General features: G+C 27.5%; 1 protein-coding gene across 3 annotated transcripts in view; it reads right to left on the bottom strand.

Annotated features, from left to right (window-relative positions):
- Positions 1 to 22,418, bottom strand: part of LOC114119257 (SLIT-ROBO Rho GTPase-activating protein 1-like) — a 45,072-nt gene extending 22,654 nt beyond the window's left edge. The window contains exon 1 of one of the 3 annotated variants that reach the window (XM_027980762.2): positions 21,665 to 22,418. In XM_027980762.2, coding sequence (XP_027836563.2) covers positions 21,665 to 21,773 — 109 coding nt within the window. In that variant the 5' untranslated portion in view covers positions 21,774 to 22,418. Of the gene's footprint in view, positions 1 to 2,625; positions 2,997 to 10,480; positions 10,742 to 21,664 lie in introns of those variants that run through there. The other 2 variants (XM_027980763.2, XM_027980764.2) reach the window with 2 other exon arrangements.
- Positions 22,419 to 24,872: the final 2,454 nt, after the last annotated feature.

The following is a 24,872-nucleotide window of genomic DNA, read 5'->3' as shown; positions in this document are numbered from 1 at the left end:
TTTAGAGCTGCAGTCATTTTTCTAAAAAAATAAGTTTCAATACGAAAGTTAATTTAAATATGGAAACACATAATAACACTGTTAGACTAGGTAGGTTAAAAGTATACCACGTACACCTACTGGAAATGAATTACATTTAACACTATACTACACCCTTTGTGCATAATATAGTAGAATACATGTTATGTTAAATCTTTCAATAGTCAAAATACTCGTCAAAATATTATAATAACTATACGAGGAATCTTGTAAAAGGAAGAACAAAATAAAGTGTGACCTCGTTACTCTATACCGGAAATGTATAACAAGCGTGGAAAAATTCAACTTTTAAAATTATTATTCTAAAACAGATAAAATCTCGGCAACAAAAAAGTTGAAAAAACGGTATTATTATTAATTATGTATTATAATATTTATTATTAAATACTCACATTAACGAAAGCGGACAAAACACAGCTCTATACATTTTAAATTACTTTATTGATCAAAATAATTTAATATGATGATTCTAAAAATTAAATATTACTTTTATGGACTTGTGCAAATCAAATATAATAGTTATATAAAAGTATTGTGATAATAAAATTTTACCAATTGTTACCTTCTAAATACGCTTACTCAACTATGTAAATATACCTTCTATTGAATGGATATTTTAATACAAAGTTTCATTTATCTAGGTACAGTGTACATTTTATATATTTTGTAATATTTACATAGCATACATTAAATTATTATTTACAGTCAATACAAAATAATTTTAATCAAATACAAACATATACAATTTTAAAAATAATACACAATATATCTCTACATATTGGATTCAAAACTATTATTTAACTACCTCTTTATTATCTAACTATTCTTTGTACAAGTTATACTATATAAAACAATATTAGCATTATAACGATGCATAATTAGTTAAAAAGTAAAAACACAAAATAAACAAAGACACATTTTCTATAATTATTCAGTTTATGGTAAAAAGATCAGCAACATTTATTCACTCGGACAGAAAATTAAATTGGTAATTTATAAAATAAGACAAGTAATAATTGTATATCAAATAATATTATACATTATCTATCTATAGCTTTGTTAATTAATAAATTACGTTAAGAGCATACAATGCATTATTAATTTCATAACAATAGTAGATACGTATAATCCATTATGTAGTAAAAATTAAGTTACTTAAAAATTGTCCTTTATAAATTTGCATCTCATAAAATAAGTGTTTTAAAATTGATTTCAATAAATAGGTTCTACTCCTAATAATATCATTATAAAATAATTATTTTGAGAAAAGAGTCTAAACAAATATACTTAACCATAATATTCTGTTATTATCACATAGTTTTCACTGTTATTTAGTATAACTATTATTGTACCTAGTTACAATGATACAAGAAAGCAATCGATAAACTTCACTACCTATATTATTATACAAAATATTTTGCTAATAAAGTTCACATTGATTTATATATTTTATTATTAAGTTTTCTTATTTTTAACAGAGCTAGTTATTAAACAATACAAAAAATTACAAAAGCTCTTATTAACAAAAAACCTTCAAATTTCTTGACAACCGTCAACCCCATACAGAACTGTTAATGACTTTGCACTATATTAGGCACCCTGTACCCACGCTGTTATCATAACAATAATAATATGACACCACAAAAGTTTCAAGGTGATCCCACATTGACGTCAAAGCTTCGGGTGAAATGGCAGTGAAAAAATATTATAAATTGATTGTAAGCAATATTTAAAGACCTACGACGAGAATAATAAATTTAAAATTAACTAAATTACTTATAATAATTCATAGATAAATAATAATAGAATAAATAATAATATTAAAAAGTCATTTAAGTTTTTAAACATGAAAATGTTGAATAAATAATACAATAATTAGTAGAAACTACAACCAGTAAACTCTAATCTCGTAATTTCTACGTGACAACTGTAGACAAAACAATATAACAATATACTTTTATGTTTTGGTTTGCGGTACCTATAATCAAGCAAAGAGATTTCACTAATATGGTAAAAATATTAATGTAAACACGAGTAAATAATTTATTTTCTAGAATTAAGTTCTTTGATTTATCGAAAGAGAGAAAAATATAAATTGAAAATATAAATCGTGTAAAACTCTATTAGTGGAGTCATAACTACAGTCGAGAGTATAATATTGTATTCTATCCACTACAAGATTATAGCCAATTTAGTAACAAAATATAATATGAATCGTGTTAATACTATCATGTAACAATTACCTAGGTAAAACTTTTATTCTAATTCTTACAATATTATTTATATTATATATATTTTTTTTTTTTGAAATTACGTCATACTAGCGCATTATAATATACCATCTGCTTCACATAGGTGCGTTTAAATAAATGACATTTAAAACGTTTCTTCCTTCATCGTATACCTACTTTTATTCCATTTTAATATTTTATTCGTATCCGGATGAGAAAAAAAACTGTGTACCCACAACAAGACTCCCCGGGTAAGACGATAATGCGTCAGAAGCCATTGTACGCGTCACGTTTGTACGATCGTAATTCATAATTTATTACAGACCCCCGCAGCTATAGGCCCTTAGTACCTTACCCTTGGCGGTCATCGTCCTCTCGTCGGCGGCATTGACAGCCGTGGTGACCGAAGACATCTTCCCCATTTTATGATATAATAATAATAATACCGATGCAGTATTATAACACGGTCGGGTCGAATACGCGTTACGTCGCCGTCACACGCACATAATATCGTTCGCACACGCAGCACACACACGACTTTTAATAAAATGAAATTAATAATTATTATTTTACTAATACGATATTCTCCTACACACAAACAAAACACGAGCTGTTATTGTTATTGTGCACGAGAACGTCATACAACGATATCGGAGACCATCCCGTACGACACGTGCGCGTAAACTGTCTGTGTTGGCCGCGCGTCGTGTGTTCTCCGCTCGCTGCAACTCGCGACTATTCATCGGCGGGGCGGTGATGGTGGGGAAGTGTGCGACGTGATTTATGCCAACTATACGGTATAACGAAAATTTCAATACACAACAACAGACGACGACGACGGTGCGGTTGGTGGAGGTGATCGGTATGTTAGGTATATATAGGTATACTTATTATAATTTGTTCTATAGTTATTAGGTGTTTTTTTCTTTCGTTTTCCTATCGGCGGCTACGACGATCGCGCAAAATAATAGAACGAACAATTGAACAAAAAAAAAAAAAAAAATCGAACGAAAATAAATAAACCGTATTTTTACAGGTTTTGAATACCACCATCGCGCTACCTCATATCCGTCGAGAAAACTGCGGTGGCGGCAGCGCACGGCGGGGTTTCCACGGTCATAACGGAATCGCGGTCATTGTCCAACCACCACCGCCGAGTTGTTACCATTATATATAGGTTCGTTAAATATAATATTGTGTTTAATGGCATATGCCATTATGTAAGATATGACCGCGTTTTTCTCGTCAAAATTATATACGTATAGTACGTATACGCGCAATCGAATATATAGTGCAATTTAGCGCGATGAACTTCATCCTCCACAATTTAAGCACCTATGCCGATGGTACTTCGGAACCGACCGAATGCATTATTTAAGTGTATTATACGTACAATTATTATTGTATTATGTTATCATTATTAATAAATTATTAAGTGTATAAGACACCTATTAACAATCCTCGAGACAATCACTTATATTGAAACACGCAAATATAGATAATTATAAATTATCGCCAAATAAAAAAAAAACCGAAGCGATTTTTATGTGGCTAATTTAATTTGATAATACATTCGAAAAATAGTATTTTTATATTTACTTAAACAATAAATAATTATCTCAATGTGCAATAAGTACATCTTATTATAATTATAGTGATTATTTAATATAATAATATCAGCTATATTATAGATAGGTATTTTATCACATTTATAAAACAACAAAAGTATAGCTTACGCTTTTAGCTTTTTAAGCTATTTTACCTATTAAACGGTTAACTAGTAATATGATTTATACAATAGGTACTATTATTTAGATACACGATAAGCTTATAGTAGTATCTAATTATGTTTTGGAACAGTAAAACATACATAAAATTATAGTTTGTAATAATATATTAGTCTTATTTAAGTATACATTCATAAATGTTTACTTTTATGATGTAATAAGAAATATTATAATTATTGTATTTTTTTCTAATGTTTATAATAATATTAGTACATTTTATAGTATTTTCATCATTTTCGATTAGTAAATAATATTGAAGAATGAGTGTTTCAAGTTGTAACTAAATGTGTAAATAAATTAGCATAACAATATACACATTGGTAGATGGTAATTCACATTCATACTGACCAATAAAGACTAAAATTTAAGAAAAAATAATTTTACTTATCAATGTTACAATAAATTGTTGAATATTATTAAATAGATAAATGTTTAAAAACGTGTTGAACCAAAGTTTCTAACGGTTTTTTCTCCTATTTTCATAAAATTGCAAAAATATAAATATAGTTTTCTACAAAAAGTCTTTTCTAAAAAACTAAGAAGAACTAAAACCATTGCATATTATATTCAGCAACAACAAATTATCTAATCCATTTTCCTCCAAAACATCTACTAAGAAATACATCAACATGTGTATTATACTATTATGTATATGAACTAGTAAATCATAAGTTATAATAGTTACAAAATTATAAATATACAAACTACAATAATTTCGAAACATTATATTTGTCCTCGACCGAAATTAAAAAAAAAAATCTATTAATTATAATTTATAAAATATTCAAAAAATTCAATAACTTAATATAGTTAAATATAGGTAAATATAAGCAAGTCAAGATTCATCTCAATGCATTGAATTGTTATTGTAAATTAAAAAAAAATAATTTTAAATAAAACATTACTGTATCAGAAAAAAACGCGTACTTACATTTATTTATATTATTTTTATATGATAACTAATATACAAAAAAAAAAAAAATAGTGTAATTTTTATTTTTGAATGGTTTTTAATGATTACATGATTACATTACTGTTAAAACCTGTAATACGTTAATTATATATTATGTATAGTACTTAAAGATAAAACATAACACAATTATGTGCTTATATTATCCACTTATATAATAAAACAAAATATTTTAAATATCTAGTGCACTTTTTTTTTTACAGACAAAATAATTCTTTTTAGAAAATGTCTAACACAATATTTTGTTACTTACATTTAATTTTTCTGCATTCAGACGGTTCGATATGAAGAAATAGTTTTATGCTTAATTTTCCAAACAATTAGGAAATGGAAATAACCTATCAAAGACATACAATACAATACAATAACGTGCCCGGAAGTATAAGGAAATGCAAATCTACTCACGTCTGATAAAGGTATTATTCTAAACAAAGTGAAAAGCCAACATAGCCTAAAATTTTATTTGAATACAGAACAATTGTTTCTTTGCTTCTTTCAATATTACTCGTTGTCGTGTTGCTAATTAATATTACTAATATTTATATGATTGTCGCGTATTTGCATAGTTATACTTAAAAAAATACAAAATAAATACATAAATAAACGAGTATTTATATATTCATTCTCATAGTTAGATTTAATTCATCACTATTTGCACTAAGGTCAAAATTGAATTCGAAAGTTCTTAAATTACCTTTATAATTGGATTCATTCAAACCACATCACATATAATAATATTATAAAACGATTCTCCAATGTGATTTTACTAAATTAATCTTAACTAAAACAGAAAAATAAGAAAAAGAATAATCATTAAGATAAAAAATATCAAACAAATTGAAATATTGAACTATAATTTAGGAACAAGAAAGTGTTTTGAAACAACGCAGTATCCGAACGGCGTAATATGTTTCCACCAGTTGACTAAGCGTTGAAAAATAGAACAAACTCAGACGAGTCATATCAAACATACGGATACATCGATGTCAATGTGTATTAATACACATTGTAAAAGAATCGTATGCTGCTTACCACGATAATCGTATAAAATGAGATCGAAACATACGTCTTTGCTCTGAAAGTTGAGAGTAGTAACTACGAAAAATAACAATTGGCGTATTCATCAGAATTACAATCCAATATTTTATTATTTCCAAAAATAATTAATTTAATACGGTGACCAAAACGTCAATATTTTTTACACGGAGTCAATTTTATTATTGGAGAAAAGATATTATATTGATGTAAAAAACAACGAAGCACTGTACGTGTATACCAGTGTTTCAACGGGTGCGAGGGAAAGAAGAAACGATATATAGCGTGACTCACACTGGCCACCCTTCAACTGTAAGCCGACCCCTTCTAAGGATGATTGCTGACGGAAATGTAGTTCCTATTTTCAGAAAGACGAAAACCATATGCAATAACTTTCACCACATCTTGTATGAGTTGCTCTTTTTTTTCGTCACTTATTTTTCATTGTTCTTACAAAAAACAACAAACTTTGTAATATATAAAAAAGGTTTCTCGTTCATAATAATATAAACATTAAACATTCAAGAATAAATACATACTACAAGTCTACATAGAACTCTACAGAACATAAATACATTAAAAAATATTATTTCAAAAAGTAACTACTTACTAAATTGTGAAAACTGAAAATGAGTTTCTAAATATTGTTTAGACGTCACTATAGATATTGTAATTTTAATGAATTATATAGATGTTGTGAAATATTCTTGATAATTCAAAAATTTAATGTTAACTAAAAGTACATATACAATTAAGTATTTTTTAAATAAAATTTATTTTAAATGGTATATATTAAAAGTAAAATTATAGTATAATTTAAAATTTCAAAACCTAAATTGAACTTTTACCACAAAATTTGAAGCCAAAAATTCCTACGTATAATAGGAAATTTAAACAAATTAAATTCTAAGTACGTATGAGGGTTTTTTACCCTCGTTCATAAAATGTATTCAGGAAAACCATTATCCCTGATTTCTAAATCTTTTTATATACCTACTCAACACAGATCCCTTATATGTAGTTATAATGTCTAGAGCCCTCCCTCATATACTTATTAGTTATTATTATTTATACTTTACTAGGTACTTCAAAGTTTTTTTTTTATAATTCTCTCAACACATTTTATACCATCAGCGCATCAGCGTTTAAATACGAATCCCTAATATACATGTGTTATATACTGCACATATCGTCATATAATTTTTAATAATAATTTTGAATTAAAATACTGTTCTTTGTTTGGTGGAACTATTAGTTTACAATTCTACTACATAATTTGTTTGCCACTTAACTTAAAATGTTAGTCATTCTAGTAATTTAAATTTTTACCAATAACCTGTAGGTATATTCGTTGAACATATATTTTAATCATTCACTGATTAGTATAAGCAAACATGTACTATAAGCTATGTATTATTGCCTGATACCTATACATAATATTGGTAGTTACTACAATAATTGTTTAAAAACAGACCTAACATCATAAAATAATACGGATTCAAATTAACAGTTGATCCCGAGTGCATTATAGTCACGAATCAGAACAAATTTATAAATAAATTGTATGTATGATTGCATACACATTCCATCTTCAATGACTTTAAGCTAATTGTTAACTTCCAATAGAAGTCGAGTTATTAAAGAAGTAGCACTACACAAATAATTAACTAACTAAACAACTTAATTAGTACTATTAGTTTTAATTTTTTATTTTTATTGTAGTTGTATACATATTATTGTTATTTATTTGTGTTTGTTGGAGCCATATGCTAATAATACACGAATAAATATGAACAGTGACATTAATTTTTCCTATGATATTATAAATCATGGTATAGGTAAATATACCTAACTATCGGATCACGATGAAAGCCGTTACCAAATAGTCAACACCCATAACGAGTTAGGATTTTGGAAATAAAAATAAAACCCATTTCCCATATTGTTGTCATTTGTATTTGAAAATAATGATTTACGAACTAAAGTTTATGATATCTATAAAAATTAAGTGATCCTATAGTTTCATATCGATTTTTTGAAATATTTTTTTCAACGTTTCCACCCATAAATATTACTATTTTTATTTGTTCAACAATATCATTAAAAAAAAAAAATACATAGTCTTTAGAAAGGGAAAAATATGAGGATATTTCAACCATCTTTTGTCCATAACTATGAGGGTAGGGTTTTTAATGGTCGTTCTATTTGACAAGAGCAAACAAAATCACTGATTGTGAATGTTTTGAATGAATAACAAAAACAAGGGTGGAGAAATACAAAGAAGCTATGCATGAATCATATGAAAAAAAAACATAAATAACACAAAAAATAATTGCCAACAGTTTCATGAAATTATAAAATATTCATATCTAAATAAATGATATAATATAACGAATATCACACAATATTATACTCCACTTTTGTTATATTCGTTCAAGTAAGTCACTTACATTATTAACAATAATAAACACGGCAATTTTTTATTTTATAATTAAAATTTTAAACCAGTAGTAAAAATTAAAGATATTGAAATGTATTAATGTAATTATAACAAAGTATTCTTGGACGTGAATATTGTAATACAACATTTTGCAAACTTAAAAATCTTAAAAGTTGGTTTTATATAAAGTTAACTAAAAAAAAACCTAACTTAAAAATAATCATTAAAAAAACATAAGATAATTGGATTGACATTTACACATAATATAGGTAATTTTATTATAGTATAGCAAATTTAATGTATTGTATTTATCTTAAAAAACTGTAATTAAGAATGTTATGTATTCGATGTAGGTACTAATTGGCATACCTATTATATTCACTGTTATAATAGAATTATCAACCCAAAATATTTATAGTTGTTTACTACTAAACGAAATTTAAATTGTTTATTAATATTGAAACTTGGATGTTATTTCAATTTTCCTACATAAAATATTTAATAAAAAAAAAATTACTTCTGAATTACAATGTATTGTGCAACCAATTTTTAAGTTATCTTCAAGTAATATAATACGGTACTGTATAATATATTATAAGGTCAAGAAATGTAAGTAGAAGAGTAGATGTTTGTGAAATTATCGTTTTGTTGGCTGATATTCACAACCCGTTTCATGACATTAAAAAAAACATTGTAAACCACTTGTAGTTGTGCTACTTTACCATTGTTTTTATCTTCCCTTCTACTATAAAAATAAAAAAATAATAAGATTTATTGTATATAAATTTGTATTATACGTATCTCTGTAGCCATGCTGTTTTTTTTTTATTATTATATAATTTAGACTATCCATTTTGTTATCTTGTTTTTAGTAAGCTTTGATTATACTGTTTATAGAAATATTAAAACTATGTATTTTTTTAAATAAACTAATAGATATTATGATGAACAATATTTATATTACGATTTTAATAAAAAGCATACCTATAACCTATAAGTAACGAATTCAAATAAATTAAAATTAAAACTCAAAATAGCTTTAATTGTAAGTTATTTTTTACAGCAAAATAACTTAATAAATACTAAAATATTTTTTATTTTTCAAGGATAATCATTAAATAATGTTTAATTGATCCACATAGGTAATAATTTAGTTCATTTTGGTTTCATTTTGACCTTACTTTTGATATACCTAATATCTCTAGCTATGATACCTATGATTTACATATTTAGTATGAACAGTGAAATTTGAATATTTAAATAAGAGAATAAAAATTAAAACTAATTTATACTCGTTATAAAAAATAATCACTAATCATATAAGTATAGAAATAATAAACTACAATGAAAAAATTGGTGAATGTAATAAATTGTATACTGAATTGCATAAAACCAATAGGTGTAATTGAAAACGCATAATTATATCAAGTATACCTATACATATTGCATATTCATAACATTAAGATCGATTACTTTGAGAGAGGAATCTCTCATTTGAAATTGTATTTAATATCGGAAATCACAGACAATCGGTTCCGGACGTTCCGGTGGGAGAGCGTTACCGCCCTCTACCGCCGCTGCCGCCGCAACGGGTGTCATCGATCTCTCCGGCACGTCCTGCCATGCGTATAACAGCGAAATACGCTTACGGTACACACGGGCTAACTACGCAAAACCGAATTTCGTTAGGCTAACACGCACGTGACAAATGAACCGTCAACCATGTACAGCCAAAACATTCTTTACCATTACGACTACATCTATATATGTATGGGGATTATGACAGTCACGAGTCAGTGTAGCAAGACCTGCGTCAACGATATCGAATGTAAAGCTATACGCGCGATCCGCTTCTGCACTCCACACCGCTCCCCGACAATAATATTTTATCCATTTCTAATTTCATAATTGTGACGATATAGTTTCGTGGGTATGCCAAGTAGTAAATATAATATAAATACATGCAGACGAGTATCACCTGGATAAACGACTCTAAGTTCTCGAAGCTCGGGGCTGCTCCTGCTCCACGTATTCCTGGGCTGGACAATACACTGGAACATGTTATTCGCCAGCCGCGTAACTCATCTGGTACCGCAGACGCGCGACGGCGGATACGAAAAGCCTACGACGCAATAATATTGTATGATAATATATAATATTTACAACAAGACGACGCGGAAAGACGGAGCGAATAACACGGTCGACAACTGTTGCGAGTGAGATACTGGAAGCTGTGTGCCGCCCGCCGGACCGAGTTCCCCGCTTTATCCCATTCGGATCATGCGCTTTTCCAACCGTCGCCGTTGGCCGCAGGGGAAATGCGCCGTTTACGCACCGCCACACCACACTATACAAGGATTTCAATAACATTATGACGTCATTGCCAACCCCCGCCTCCCCAGCCCACGGGAACGCATACGGGGTCTAGCCAATTTACTATCCAAAATCAAATTTAAGTGGGATGAAAAAACGTCTTTTTCCATCGTCATAATAATATATACTTAGTTATGAGTACGCTGGAAATCAAATCGAGGTCGTTCGGGGTTTAAATCGTTTCATCGGTGTCGACCGTATACAATACTGTACTACGTCTGTATGTATTGTATATATGTGTGTGTGTATGTAAAATGTACAGACATTATTCTAGAATCACAATGAGCCATAATATACTACACGAGAATGTTCCAGGATGTTGAAAAAATTAAGTCATAAGAAAACCTGGTGTCAAACGTGACTTGTATATAAACGTGGATTGAATCCATGTCACGAATCGATCATTAATAAAATATTTAATAACGTACTATCCAGAACAAAATAGATTTAAGTGTTATGTTTGTTTATGGCACCAATAAGTTTACAACCAGGTCTAGAACGCATAATACTATCGTTGACAATATATAAATACCACACATACAGACAAATAAAATAGTAATTATTTCATATATTATATTTTACATAACAGCTATTTAAGCCAACCAGATTATTTATATAAAAAAAAATGCTTTTTAAATATTATCAATATTTCAAATCTTTTCTCTCCCTCCTTCCCATTACAAAATATACTAATTAAAAATTTATTTGAAACAGTATATCAATCCTACAATTTTAAGTCTATAAAATAGATTATTTAAATAATAGTTATTTTTATCTATACATTCATTATACACGTTAAATAATTAATTCATTATTTATATAAATAAAGTATATAATATTTTAGTGTTACTGTACTTAATAAAAAATAAACCATTAAATCTATTTGATGATACACTTTTAATTTTTTTGCCAAATTATGACTATAAATATTTTTATTTACTTTTAAAATAATAATAAAAATGAAAGTGAACATTATAAATGATATAATACAATATAAATGATCAATTGCCGATATTTATTTAAAATGCTAATATGTATATTTTTAAATTACTGTAATTAAAAAAATAGCCATTATATTATACTGTATTTATAGATAAATATATTTTATGAAAAACATATGTCAGAATAATTGTACCAAGAGACTTCACGGTAGGTTGATTACTTAATGTAATATGAACAGCTATTTCGTTTAGGTGCTGCTATTTACAATGTTGCCAATTCACTAACTGTCTAAATGTAATACCTAATATAGTTTAGGTACAAATAAATATATATTTTTTTAACATTTGAGTTAGAGCAACAATTTTAATGGTTATTAACTATATACGTGAAGTAAGAATACATTTTTAATTTGTAAATTATCAATTTTATCATTGAAATAATATTAAAAAATAGTAATACCTATTTAAATAAATATACCTATATAATATAGAAAAGAATAATTGAATTATTATTTTTAGATATTTTTACTGTCATAACCTAAACAAGTTAAGAAAATAATAAATAAATAATATAGATAGGACCTACTTTATATAATTAAATTAAATTTTAAGTGAATACTAATTGATTAGTATTTAGGTACCAACGAATATAAATCGATAACGTGACAAACAACAATAAGATAATAATCTCAATCTATTTTGATGGAAAAAAAAATACTGAACCAAATATTAATTAGATAGTGATCAAAACTATGAAAAAAATAGCGAAAATAAAATACACTTAATATATTAGCCAACAATGGTAACAATCTATACGATATACCTTTGTATAGAAAGTATACATATTATACAAGAACATAAACACGTCCAAATTAAATCAGGATGTCGGTAGTTAAAATATAAGGGTGAAAATGAACAGAAAACAGAGTTTCAAAACACATGGTCCACTAACAAAGCGTACTGTTGTATATTATACATCATTACACCAATATATGGACTATTTGGCCACCCAAAATAGCGGATTACTAAAATATAATTTTCAATAGGTCAAAATAATCCATATATTATGATAATGACATTTAAATCGTATAAACCGTGAGAAATAATTAACCTTCGTATACATTTCTGATTTATTTACTTGTAAATTTAGCATACTTAGTGTGGTGTATAATGTATATATTATTTATACATATAGCTATATACAAAATATACAATATGTATGAACTTGACGAAAACATATTCAAAAATAAATCACCTATTGTATTTTCAAATGCACAATAGACCTGCCGATTTTTTACGGTTAGAGAAACGTATGAAGCCGAAACATGATAGAAATTCAATATGAACCAAAAAGAGAAAGTGACGTAGTGTACAACATACCAAAATACAACTTGTATGTTGTCAATTATTAAATAAAAAAAACCCTAAAGTGCTCAAACCACAAAACGGCACACACACAAGAATTAAATAACATGGTAGTAAAATAATTTGTAATAAGTAGATACAGTTTAACAACACATTTCATTATGCGCAGTGAGCACAAAAACTTTTTAAGATATCAATTCAAATTAATTAAAAAAAATTGTTTAATTTATTCGTATTTTTTGTTATTAAATAATTTATAACTTGACTCTAAAATACATAATTCCTCATTATTGAAACTATAGTTTTATTCTATACTTTTTTTTTGTAATCGTAATTTTATTATGTTTCAAGTACTTAATACAATTATGTTATTACCGCATAATAGCTAGATGGAATAATTTTAAATATTATTCTATTGAAAATGCATAAAATAGTGTTATGTAGCTCCAAATTTAAGGACTAAGATAAATTTAACACCTAAATCTAAAAATAGAAATAGATTTTAAGTGGAAAAAAATTTTAGAATAAACATCTTTACAATAAAAAAAAAACTATAATACCATCCAAAAAATACTATTTTAAAAAACAGTAATTCTAAATTTTATAATTTAACTATGCATAACGATTGATGAACGTGCTTAATATTTAACTCATCTTCTAGTTTTTATTGTAAGGACTAAAATTATGGCCAAAAATATAAACCTAACGATAAAAGAGGAATAAATTGTAAAATTATACATTAAAAAATAAAGTGTTATAAATGTAGTCCATAGTGTTAGTAACTTTTCAGTTTTTATAGTTTTAACACCAAAAAACATTTCAGTTTCAATTTGTTCAAAAAAATGTAAATATACAACAAAAAACTAGATAAAATGCATTAATAGAAGAAATCATATCATAATACTTGGAGATTAAAACAATCAGCTATTATATTTTATTTGAGCTGAAGCATAGATTTTAAATATTATTTTATTAAATAAAACAAACAAATTTGGCGCATATTTGTAATAACCTAACCTAACCTATATTTTTTTAAACTTTTATAATATAATAAACTTATTAATTTACTATAAAAATAATTAATCATATTATTACACAATTATTTTAAATACTCGTCTATATAATATATAACAAAAAAGAAACATCGCTAGAAAAAGTTATAGGGGCATCTTTCGAAATCCAGACGAATTATGTACAATATATTGAATATCATCAATTTCCTGCATTCGTGGGGGACAAAACATAATATTACCCATAGTAACATGACCTTGACAAATAATTCCGATAAACCTTGACTCACACAAGTTGCATACATTCAATTTATAATACAGGGTATGCCAGAATTACTTTGCAAACGCCTACGCATATTATTTCAGACTAGGTTAGTGGTTATAGTTTACAATATTGAGTATATAATATTGTAAAGCATATGTAAGTACCAAAATAAGTTAAAAATAAAAACTGTTTAAACGTCAAGAAACGCCATAAATCTATTTTTCAATGATTACGACCACATAATTTACTTTTTCATGTAAATTAAGTAAAAAATAATAATGAGCATACATATAATAATTATTTAAATTGAAAGCTAATTTTTTTATTAGCCTCCTGGATTTGTGTATTCCCCTATACAATATAATTATATATTATGTATGTAATAATGTTGTTAAATATTCAATATTGTTTAGTCAAATTATGTAAAAAATAGTTAGGTCTTATTTAGAAACATGTAACTATTCTTATGAAAGAATTACAAAAAAATAATGTTTTCATTCATCGGGAATAATTAAAACATTCTACCGAGTAAGATATATCAATATCGAATATAATATGCTTAAAAAGAAAAACTCTTAATTTCACTAATAAATAATCAAAAAAAAAAATAATAATAAACATTAAACATTCATAATACGTAAATTATCCATTTAAGTGCTTATAATAGAAGTCTAAGTATATTTATATACAAATTTACTAACAGATAATATTCAGATTATTTTCTTAGTCGTCGCTTATATTTACTTGTTACATTAATAGCTAGTCAGAAAACTCTTTATAAATAAAAATTCGTAAGTTTACCTAACATAATATATTATAATTGGCATGTTAAACTAGTATACTTATGTATACAGAATTTGAACACTTTATTTATTTCTCTTCTTATACAAATAAACATTTAAAGACTAATAGTTTTCTAAAAACATTATTTTTATGATTTGCAGACCAATACAGATGATTCTGCTGCACATTACACGGTCCAATTCGTTATACAGTATACGTTTTCGATTTAATCCGTTACATCCTCATTAATAACCCAATGAAACACTGGAGCTGCGCCTTTACCTTGGTGATGATACTATTTTTTTCAATCAATCTACGGCTCTTTCTAAACAAATGGCATATTATACTAGTTCCCTGACTATATAATAAATCATAAAATATTTTACGAACTTATTATAGAATATTTCGTTTTCATTTTCATTTTACTGACATCGATTTCTCTACAAATACAACTTATTTATATAATAATATAATAATATTATGGCAATCGTCATGGTCTAATAATAATAACGATATAAGTATAAAATGGTGTCAATTTTTTTTACTTGTACCCCTTCGATCCTAACAGCACTACTTCAGCATCTGGGTTTTTTCATTTGAGCATTATTTTTCTTTTGTTCTGCTAGTCACGTCATGTCACTATAATAGTTCTCAAGAGTTTCATTTTAAATATAAGTCTATGTCATGGTTCAAGTAAAAAAAACAACACTAAGAAAGAGAAATATTTTAGGTACTTATTAAAAACATCAATTCATATAAAAAAAGTAAACCACTATGCATATTAAGAAAATAGTTCATAAAAATTATAAATTCGATACTCTCAAAAAACTATACTATCGACCAATCAAAATATAGTCAAAACAAGTTTAAATTGTGTTAAATATCTAATCTATTAAGGTCCAGTAGAACGAAAATGTACTGACCAAAACTTATTGTTATTGTTTTTTTTTTTTTACTAACTATTTTATATGAAATGATATACATTTTAAATTGTATTAAGCACGAAAGAACACTAATTTATGACATATAGGATAATTTAACACTATATAAATATTATTAATATTGTATATAAAATAAAATTAAGTAACTATAAACTGCATATGCATATCAGAGAAAAAAAATTCAATTCCAAATGGTTGATTAACAAATGTAATATACCTAGTTTATTATCTTAATTATAATATATTTGCTTAAATTGTTTATTGCAGAATAATAATAATAATAATATAACTATTATTATTAGTATTTTTACTGTAAATATGATTATTCAATAACCAACTCATGAAATTACGTTAATTTCTACGTACCTTTTACAATATTTTTAAATACGTACGGAGTAGGAACAGTAACATATAACCATATTATATAGGTGTCAAAAAATTATATTTAGACAAATTATAAGTATATGAACGCGGTTAAATCTAAATAGAAATTATTACCGTCTAATAACGTCTAATTTAAAATCATTCAGTATAGTATATATATTATACAATATACATAATAATATTTAATATGTAAATGGGCTAAAACAACTTTTATAATGATAAATATTTCTTAGCATTTGTTAATAAATGTTAAGTATATCGTTTATTTTTTATTTTTTAGAATCATCAACCCATGACCAATAATTAACATAATAATACTAATATATCTACGCTGAAAATAAATAATTATGGAAAAGTAAGTGGTTTATATATATGATAATATATATATTATATGAATATTTTTATTTTTAATATGTGTCGACACATAAAGTTAAGCTGGTTTCTGCTAATGATTTTTACCATACTTTTATAAATTATTTTTTTAAACTCTTTTAAATAAGTGTTGATGAATTTTATTTATGTTTAAGTATGAAAAATAATAAAAATATAATGGGTGGTACTTTAATTAATTTTATACATTCCCATGCATTAAACCCAAACCAAATATTATTTCATACCTATGATCATATTAAATTTTAGTTTATGTTGAAACAAAAAACCATAATCTTTAAATCAACATTATATTATAAAGGGTTATCATAAGTATTTTTTGTCATTATTATTTTATATTGGTTCTTTTCATCCATTTTAATAATAGCTAATGCACAACATTTTTGGGAAGTATTTCACAATTTCATTTTACTTAAATCTTTAAAATACATAAATGATTATAAAGATTTAATTAACTATTGGTTTAATATTCGATCAGCGTTCATTAAAATGTTTTTATTTCAGAATTTTAAATTAAACTATACAAATTATAATTAAAAATAAAAAATTTAAAAAATTAAGTAATTATATCTAAATATGTACTAAATATTTATGATAAAAAATAATATTAATATTTTAAAATGGTACCTACATAAAATATGAAATTAATATTATGTTACTTTAAGGTTAAGTAGTTTTATAATTGTATTAAATACTTTTTAAATTTGGTCGAATAATATTAAAAAATAACAATGTGACATATTATATTCGACTATTTTAAATGATTAATTAGTTTTGTGTCAAACTCAAACACTACACACAGCCATATGGTAGCCCAGTGGTGGTAGCCGTCTCGTAGGGAAAGGATATAATATGAACATCTGCTCACCAACGTGGAGTGATGAAAAAAACCGACAAAAACATACAGAACCTATAGATATTTTCATCTTTTACAGTCACGTTAATTTCTATCGTTGACAGCAGCTGAACTTCCTACTAAGTCTGCAACAACGAATTGTATACAATGTAGGGTTCACGTAGTAAATACCTTGACTATAATTTATACATGAAAATGTATTGATGTTCAATTGATATCATATTTTTTACGTCATATATTGTCACAACTTCAACAATAACGGATAAACTGAATGACAACACTGATAGTCTCAAAAATTTTCAAATACTTAATGATACGAAAATATAATTTATGTACAGGCCGTCAGCAATTAAATTATGTTGATCTTAGTGAATATTTCTATAACCCTAAAAAACTTGAATCACCCTTTTCCAATAATATCTTCTGTGACAAAAAAAATCAATGTCAAATTATTATAATTTCTATATCTCTGTTGTAAATTTAACTAATCAACTTATATAAAAAATAAAAGGGTGAAATATTTTACTAATAAAATAAAGGCCACTGTAAAAAAAATAAGCAATGATCCAACAGTTTTACAAAGCGTTGCAGTTAAACTTTTAAACCAAGTATAAAAAATTCGTAAAAATAAACATATAAACTATAAGTGCTCGTTTAAATAATAGGTATTCAGTTACATTTAAAATAATAGTATAAAACAAAATTTTCTATCATTATTGATAAATTAAAAATAATTGTACTTTAGATTAAAACCGATGAATAAAATCACTCTACAAATCAAAATGTTACTCGCCCACATCAACGGAAATATTATATTGCCCATTGTTTAAGATTATACGAGGGCATAACCACGTCTACAACAATATAAAATTGAGAAGCCTTTTTGAATAACAGAAATTAGTTTTAAACTAAATTTACCATTACACGATGCATCTGTATACGAGCAGTGTCAAGAAGTTTAGATAAAAATCATTCACCCTATTGTCAATTTCTTGACAATAGCTACCCAAAAACTCCCTAGCTTTGCTCGACTACGATAAATCCTCTTTTACAAACGTGTGTAGATATTTCGATAAAGAATACGTTATGCAGCTGCATTGGCTTTTCACAATGAAAAGTAAAATAAAACCATATCGTAAAAATTAATATTTCTTTCAAAACAACAATACGTATTTCTGTTTGAGTACTAAACTTGGACTGAAGTTACTAAGTTAGTCTCATGTAAATTTTATGATTGGACATGGACACGTCGTCATATAAAAACAAATATTTTGCATTCATCAGATCTAAATTTTTTATTCCTAATACAGTATATATCTACATAAAACAGTTTTATATACACGCTTTACAAATGTAGCATTAAAAAAAAAACCCCGACAAATATATTGTATACATAATATGACCACGATAATTTTATATTTCCAAGTGTAAATATTTTTCAAATGATTGTCAAATTAGAAAAAATAATAATATACAGCACGTAACATATCTTATAAAGAAGCATACTTTTATATTTGGCCAACCTTTAATAGAACCTTTATATCAGAATAAAGTATAAACACCTTTATTAATAATTTAGCTATTCACTCATTATATAGTTTATATAACCTGTGATATAAGTATCACATAGGCACAAATCATTAACATACTACCATTATTGTATTTTCTTTGTAATACCTCTCTATATAATCTTATTTTATGGTAATTATAATACCTATTACAAATTATCAGATTATGTATGTTATCATTAACATACTTTGATTAATAATAAACAACTAACAAGTTATAAATGATGATATATGTAAGTAATTGTGTCTGGTAACTATTGTAAAATCAGTCGATCATTCAATTGTAGTAATACAACGTATAATTCATTTTTTTATAACTGCAAATATTATCATATTTAATACATAATTGATAATCAGTTTTTCATAATAAAAAAAACACAAACCGTAAATCAATCCAGATGTATATTATTATATAAATAAGTAGTAATCATCCTATTCCACCATAGTTGAATAAATAGATGTTCGATAAGCTTAGTATAAAATGTATAAAGACAGTTAAAGAAAAATAGTATTTGAAATTGAAGTTCAGTGAAGGTTTCCTAGTAGAAGGAAGTGAGTACCATCACATTATTTTTTAACTCCCAGTATTTTTAAAGCACAATTTAATAAATAGACTGACATTTCCTTGCATTTCCTTCAACTTATAGATTAAGATAAAAACACTGAAAATCCATAAGGTAAGGTAACCAGTTATCATAAATTTTTAAACACAAGTAGACGTTTATTTGTTATTTTCAAATTAAACATACCGAGCAATCGTTTAAGATAATAATAATAACTTGTCCAGTCACTATAGTGGCGACGGTGCTTCAGAAAAACTAACCCGATTATAATATTATTATAGTTAAATTGGTATTATATGTACCATAATATGGTACGTTTTATACAATATTATATGCTTACATCAATGACTAAATGTTAAAGATATTTAGTGTTTATACCATACAATTAAAGAAAACATTTATTTATTAATCATCTCAATTCAATCAAAACGTTAAAATATTATCAATGTGGGTACCTTTTCCGTATTACCATAAGTAGTAAGATATAAATGATAATGTAATGTAATTATATTGGTCCCTAATATTTAATAAGAACTTACTTTCACTTTGAAAATCATCATAACTCACTTTTTACACTTATTCATACTCGCACATATGAATATGAATTTCTATAGTGATAAATTTCGATATATTTTACATACCTACGTTCTAGATAAGCATTTTAACTTTAAACAATACCAGTGGTACATAGTTCTATTCATTCGCGTATTTATAAATAGAAGGTATAACACACACGACACTTTATTCTATTAAAATATTTACCGCTCACTTGTCAAGTTTGAAAAATAAATTTTTTGATTATTTTCAATCAAAACAAACATTACTAGGAAAAAACCAATCTCCGACATTTCATCATAGAGTCTAAGACTTAATTCAAAAACGTGTGAATCCTTAAGTTAATAAGTTTCCAATGTTCGTCTTCTATTATTCTTTATCGTGGTTTTTGATTAAAACATCTACTTTCTCCACTTCAAATCTAATATTTAAGTAATTCATTATCGCGAAAATCAGTCAACCGTTACCACTAGGCCGATCGTATTTTCCAATACCTACTTTCAAATGAAAAACCGCTTAAATTGTACACCATAAATCCGTATACGTTGGAAAAACTAACGGGGCATAAGATATTATGTACCTACTGCCTACCTACTATAATACCTATGATGCGTGTTAACGTGTCACCAAAGACTGCGACGATGATACGGCGGTAAACAGACGACATAAGGATATCGTTTTCGACTAACCGTTTCGGTCTACGAAACAAGTGATAAATACTCGAGGGTACACATACATACAGTAGTAATATAGACTATAGACAGTCACATAGATAACATCAAAATCAAAAAAATTATAATTAAATACAATTTTTGCTATAACCAGTTTGATTAAAAAATAAATAAATACGTTTCATCAAAGGTGACATTAGGATTTTTCGGGCCTAGGGCGCCAGCTGGTCTACTACCAAAATATAGTAATAGAGACGCACAAACGGGGTGTATCAGTCGTTACGACAGAAAACGGTAGGTGTTTTCGAAAAAATACACATAATATAGCGGTTGTTTTCGTGAGCCTCATCTAGTCGTCTGTATGACCTTAACCCAAACAGACGCATAGTGTAATATAATATATAACGATAACAATCTACGAGCTACGGTTAAGCTTATGATAATACCTATTATAAACATCCTGCAGAAATGCAATTCTAAAAGTATTCGGTACTTACTGTTGAAGTAAAGTATCTTCCTGGTAGAGCCGAGTCTACGGATGGGCGACTTGAACGCCGACGCGTCCGCCTCGTCGAAGCCGCCGATCAATTCCTCGGCGCACAGCATATCGACGATGGACCGAATGGCGACGGCGAACGGTGACCGTTATGCGAGACGAACTGTAGGTAACCCCGTAAGTAGGTTCCCCGGTGTCAAAACTATAAACGTCGTCGGCAAGGGACAACCGCTATCGTTTAACGACTAGTCGTCGTCACAGCAGCAGCTGGCTCCTCGAACGACGTCGTCGCGATATTCGCAATAATCTTCGCGAAACGCATAGCGCGAAAACCCGAGGAAAAAAACAAGATTATCGCACCACGGTCGCGGGCAACAGGTGTGCCAAAAAAATAAATCCCAACGAAAACGAACGACCGCGGTATAGTAAGAGAACACTTGGTCACCGAACCGCGTTCGTTTATACCGACCACCGGGCTTCTGTACGATAATAATGTGCTGCTGTCTCGTTCACCGGCGATGTTTCGTGCGTATTTCAAGCTGCCCGTAATTTAAAAAAAATCGACTACACACCTGCACACTGTTTAACACTCGGCACCACACTGAGTTCGGCTGCGAAGTGTTACGACGACGGCAACGGAAAAACGATATTATTTAAAAAAAAAAAAGAACGAAAAACACGCAACGGACGACGCGGTAAAACCAGTTGACCTGGACGGACGCCGTGCGGGCTCTGCGCCGTCGTCGGTCGTGTCGATGCGTGGTTACCGCGGTGTTGTCGGCGCCGCGGACCGGTCGGGGAGCGGGGTCGTCGTTGTCGTCGTCGTCGGGGGAGACTGGACCGCGGAAAACCGAGCAGCGCCATCTGTCGTCGGCGGCTACGACGGCGGTTTTACCTGCCTCGCAACGGTTAAAAATCGTTTGTACTTTGTATCATTATTATTATTATTATTATTTAACCCGTCGCGCGTCTTCCGACGACGAATTTTTTTCCATTCGCGTTTTCTGCTCATTATTATTCTTACCTACCGCCCGTCGATAGTATTCGACATAATACCGACGCAGCTCATATTATAACATTATGATTTAGATTTAATACACTCGGCGAGATCTATTTAGAACGCGACCGAGAAAGAAATGTATTTTTTACCGCGTGTGTAGGTGAAATGATATTATAAGTATCATTACAAACATGGTCCAACACGCGGCGACGAGTACAAATGTCTGGTTCGCGATTGCAAGCAACGTATACACGAGCACGAATTATATTTTTTATAATACGCATAGTACCTACCAAACAATAACACGGTGTAACGGGATCGAAAATAAAACGATATAATACACTAGATATAGGACCTCATATTCGTGAATAACAATAATGTCTTATGTTAATTTTAAATCCTGCGATAAGCATTCGGCCCATATTTTATTGTACTTATAGAGAACAAGGAAATTTGACAAAAGCTCGTTTACATACATAGCCTAAACGTTATACTGTATAAAAACGAATCCATCGATTAAAATTTTTCCGGATTTTGTTCTTGAAAGTTTTAATTTTAACCGTAAGCTATACCTATACACCCTATACACTTGAAACGGAAAATAAATACCCGTACAGCAATAAGTAATCCGCGTTGAGAGCGAGTAACCATAGTAGTATGTATAATGGTTTGTTCAGTATAATATTGTAAAATATTTGAAATATTCTCAACGAATTTATTTTTATACGTGAAAACGTTCATATATTTTTAACAACTTGAAGAAAAGCACGAATTAAAACGAATAATATATTCTGTACATGTAAACAATACAACATAATACATAAATTATACTTCCATCCCCTCTTCCCTACCCCCGTTAATACTTGAATATAAATTATAAATGTCTGTTATATTAATATGTTATTCGGTAAGTTAAATTAAACATTAGCCGATTGATCAAGGTATACGGATTTCAATACATTCAGATCCAGAGAACGGTAATTTGCAACGTTGCCATACTTAAATAGTAGGTATAATGTAATTTTATAAAATGTATAAAAGAAATAAATTAGTTTATTTAATTTTGTTCATAGTAATATACCTATAATGGTTGTCAGAATCTTGAATTTAAGTTTTAAATTAAAAGATGTATACTGAATTACTGAATTATAATCTTAAATTACAACGGTAAATGTTTTTTTTTTTTAATCAACACGATATTACTCCTAAATAACTTTTGCACTACAAATCACTATGTGTCATTACGAGAGGAAAATACACGATAAAAAATTTCGTTATAATAAACAAAATAACAATTGTATAATGCATATAATGCATTACTGCATTAGTAATACAAAAGAAAAACAAATTCGGTTTAACAAACTACCTTAAATGAAAATTCAAAGAACCAATATACTTATATACAGTAATTCTAAACAAACAACTCAATTAAAATATAATTATACTGTATAACACTATAGTCTATAACCTATAAGTATTAGCTACATTATGCATTTACAAAAATAATATTTATTAAATAAAAATAATTTATTATAAATGTAACTTATAGGAGCCTGTAGAAAAATATAAAATTATTTAATTTGTTTGAATATATATTCTAACTTATAACAAAACACTTTTAATCAGAACAAAACAAAGTAATATAACTTAGAATATTATTTATGTTTCTAATAAAAATAAACTTGTATACACTAAGTTTAGATTTTACAGTCTACAATAAGATATTTACAGAAAATTAATTCAATTTGAAAAAAAAATTGTGTAACTGTATTCAGCCAAATAGGTAGTAAAAAATTGAATGTTAGATTAGACATTTATAATATAACAAAATCCTCGATATTATATTTTGCATTTTGACCCGAATTAAATAGGTACTCACCTATCATCGGCCATTAGTATTATTATTTATAATATTATAATTATTCATTTACATATTACATCATTTGCTGTCGTATAATGTCATGGACCATGGTTTAAGTTAATAAACAATTTTATAATTATTTATCACAGCAAATAATCTATCAAACGATCATGATAATAAATACTTAATATTTATAAGCAAACAAGACGTATTTAAGTTATAACACAATAGGTACTGACGAATGCACCGTAATTCGTTATTCGTATTAAGCAATGGACAACTACAGACATCATCAAATTACAATAATAATTATTTATCTTCAATTGAACAACTCCGACTCGTATTGTT

The sequence above is a fragment of the Aphis gossypii genome, chromosome 3, assembly GCF_020184175.1.
Source record: "Aphis gossypii isolate Hap1 chromosome 3, ASM2018417v2, whole genome shotgun sequence".
NCBI classification, from domain to species: Eukaryota; Metazoa; Arthropoda; class Insecta; order Hemiptera; family Aphididae; genus Aphis; species Aphis gossypii.
The sequence above is the reverse complement of the archived record's forward strand: the minus strand, read 5'-3'. Positions and strand labels throughout refer to the sequence as shown.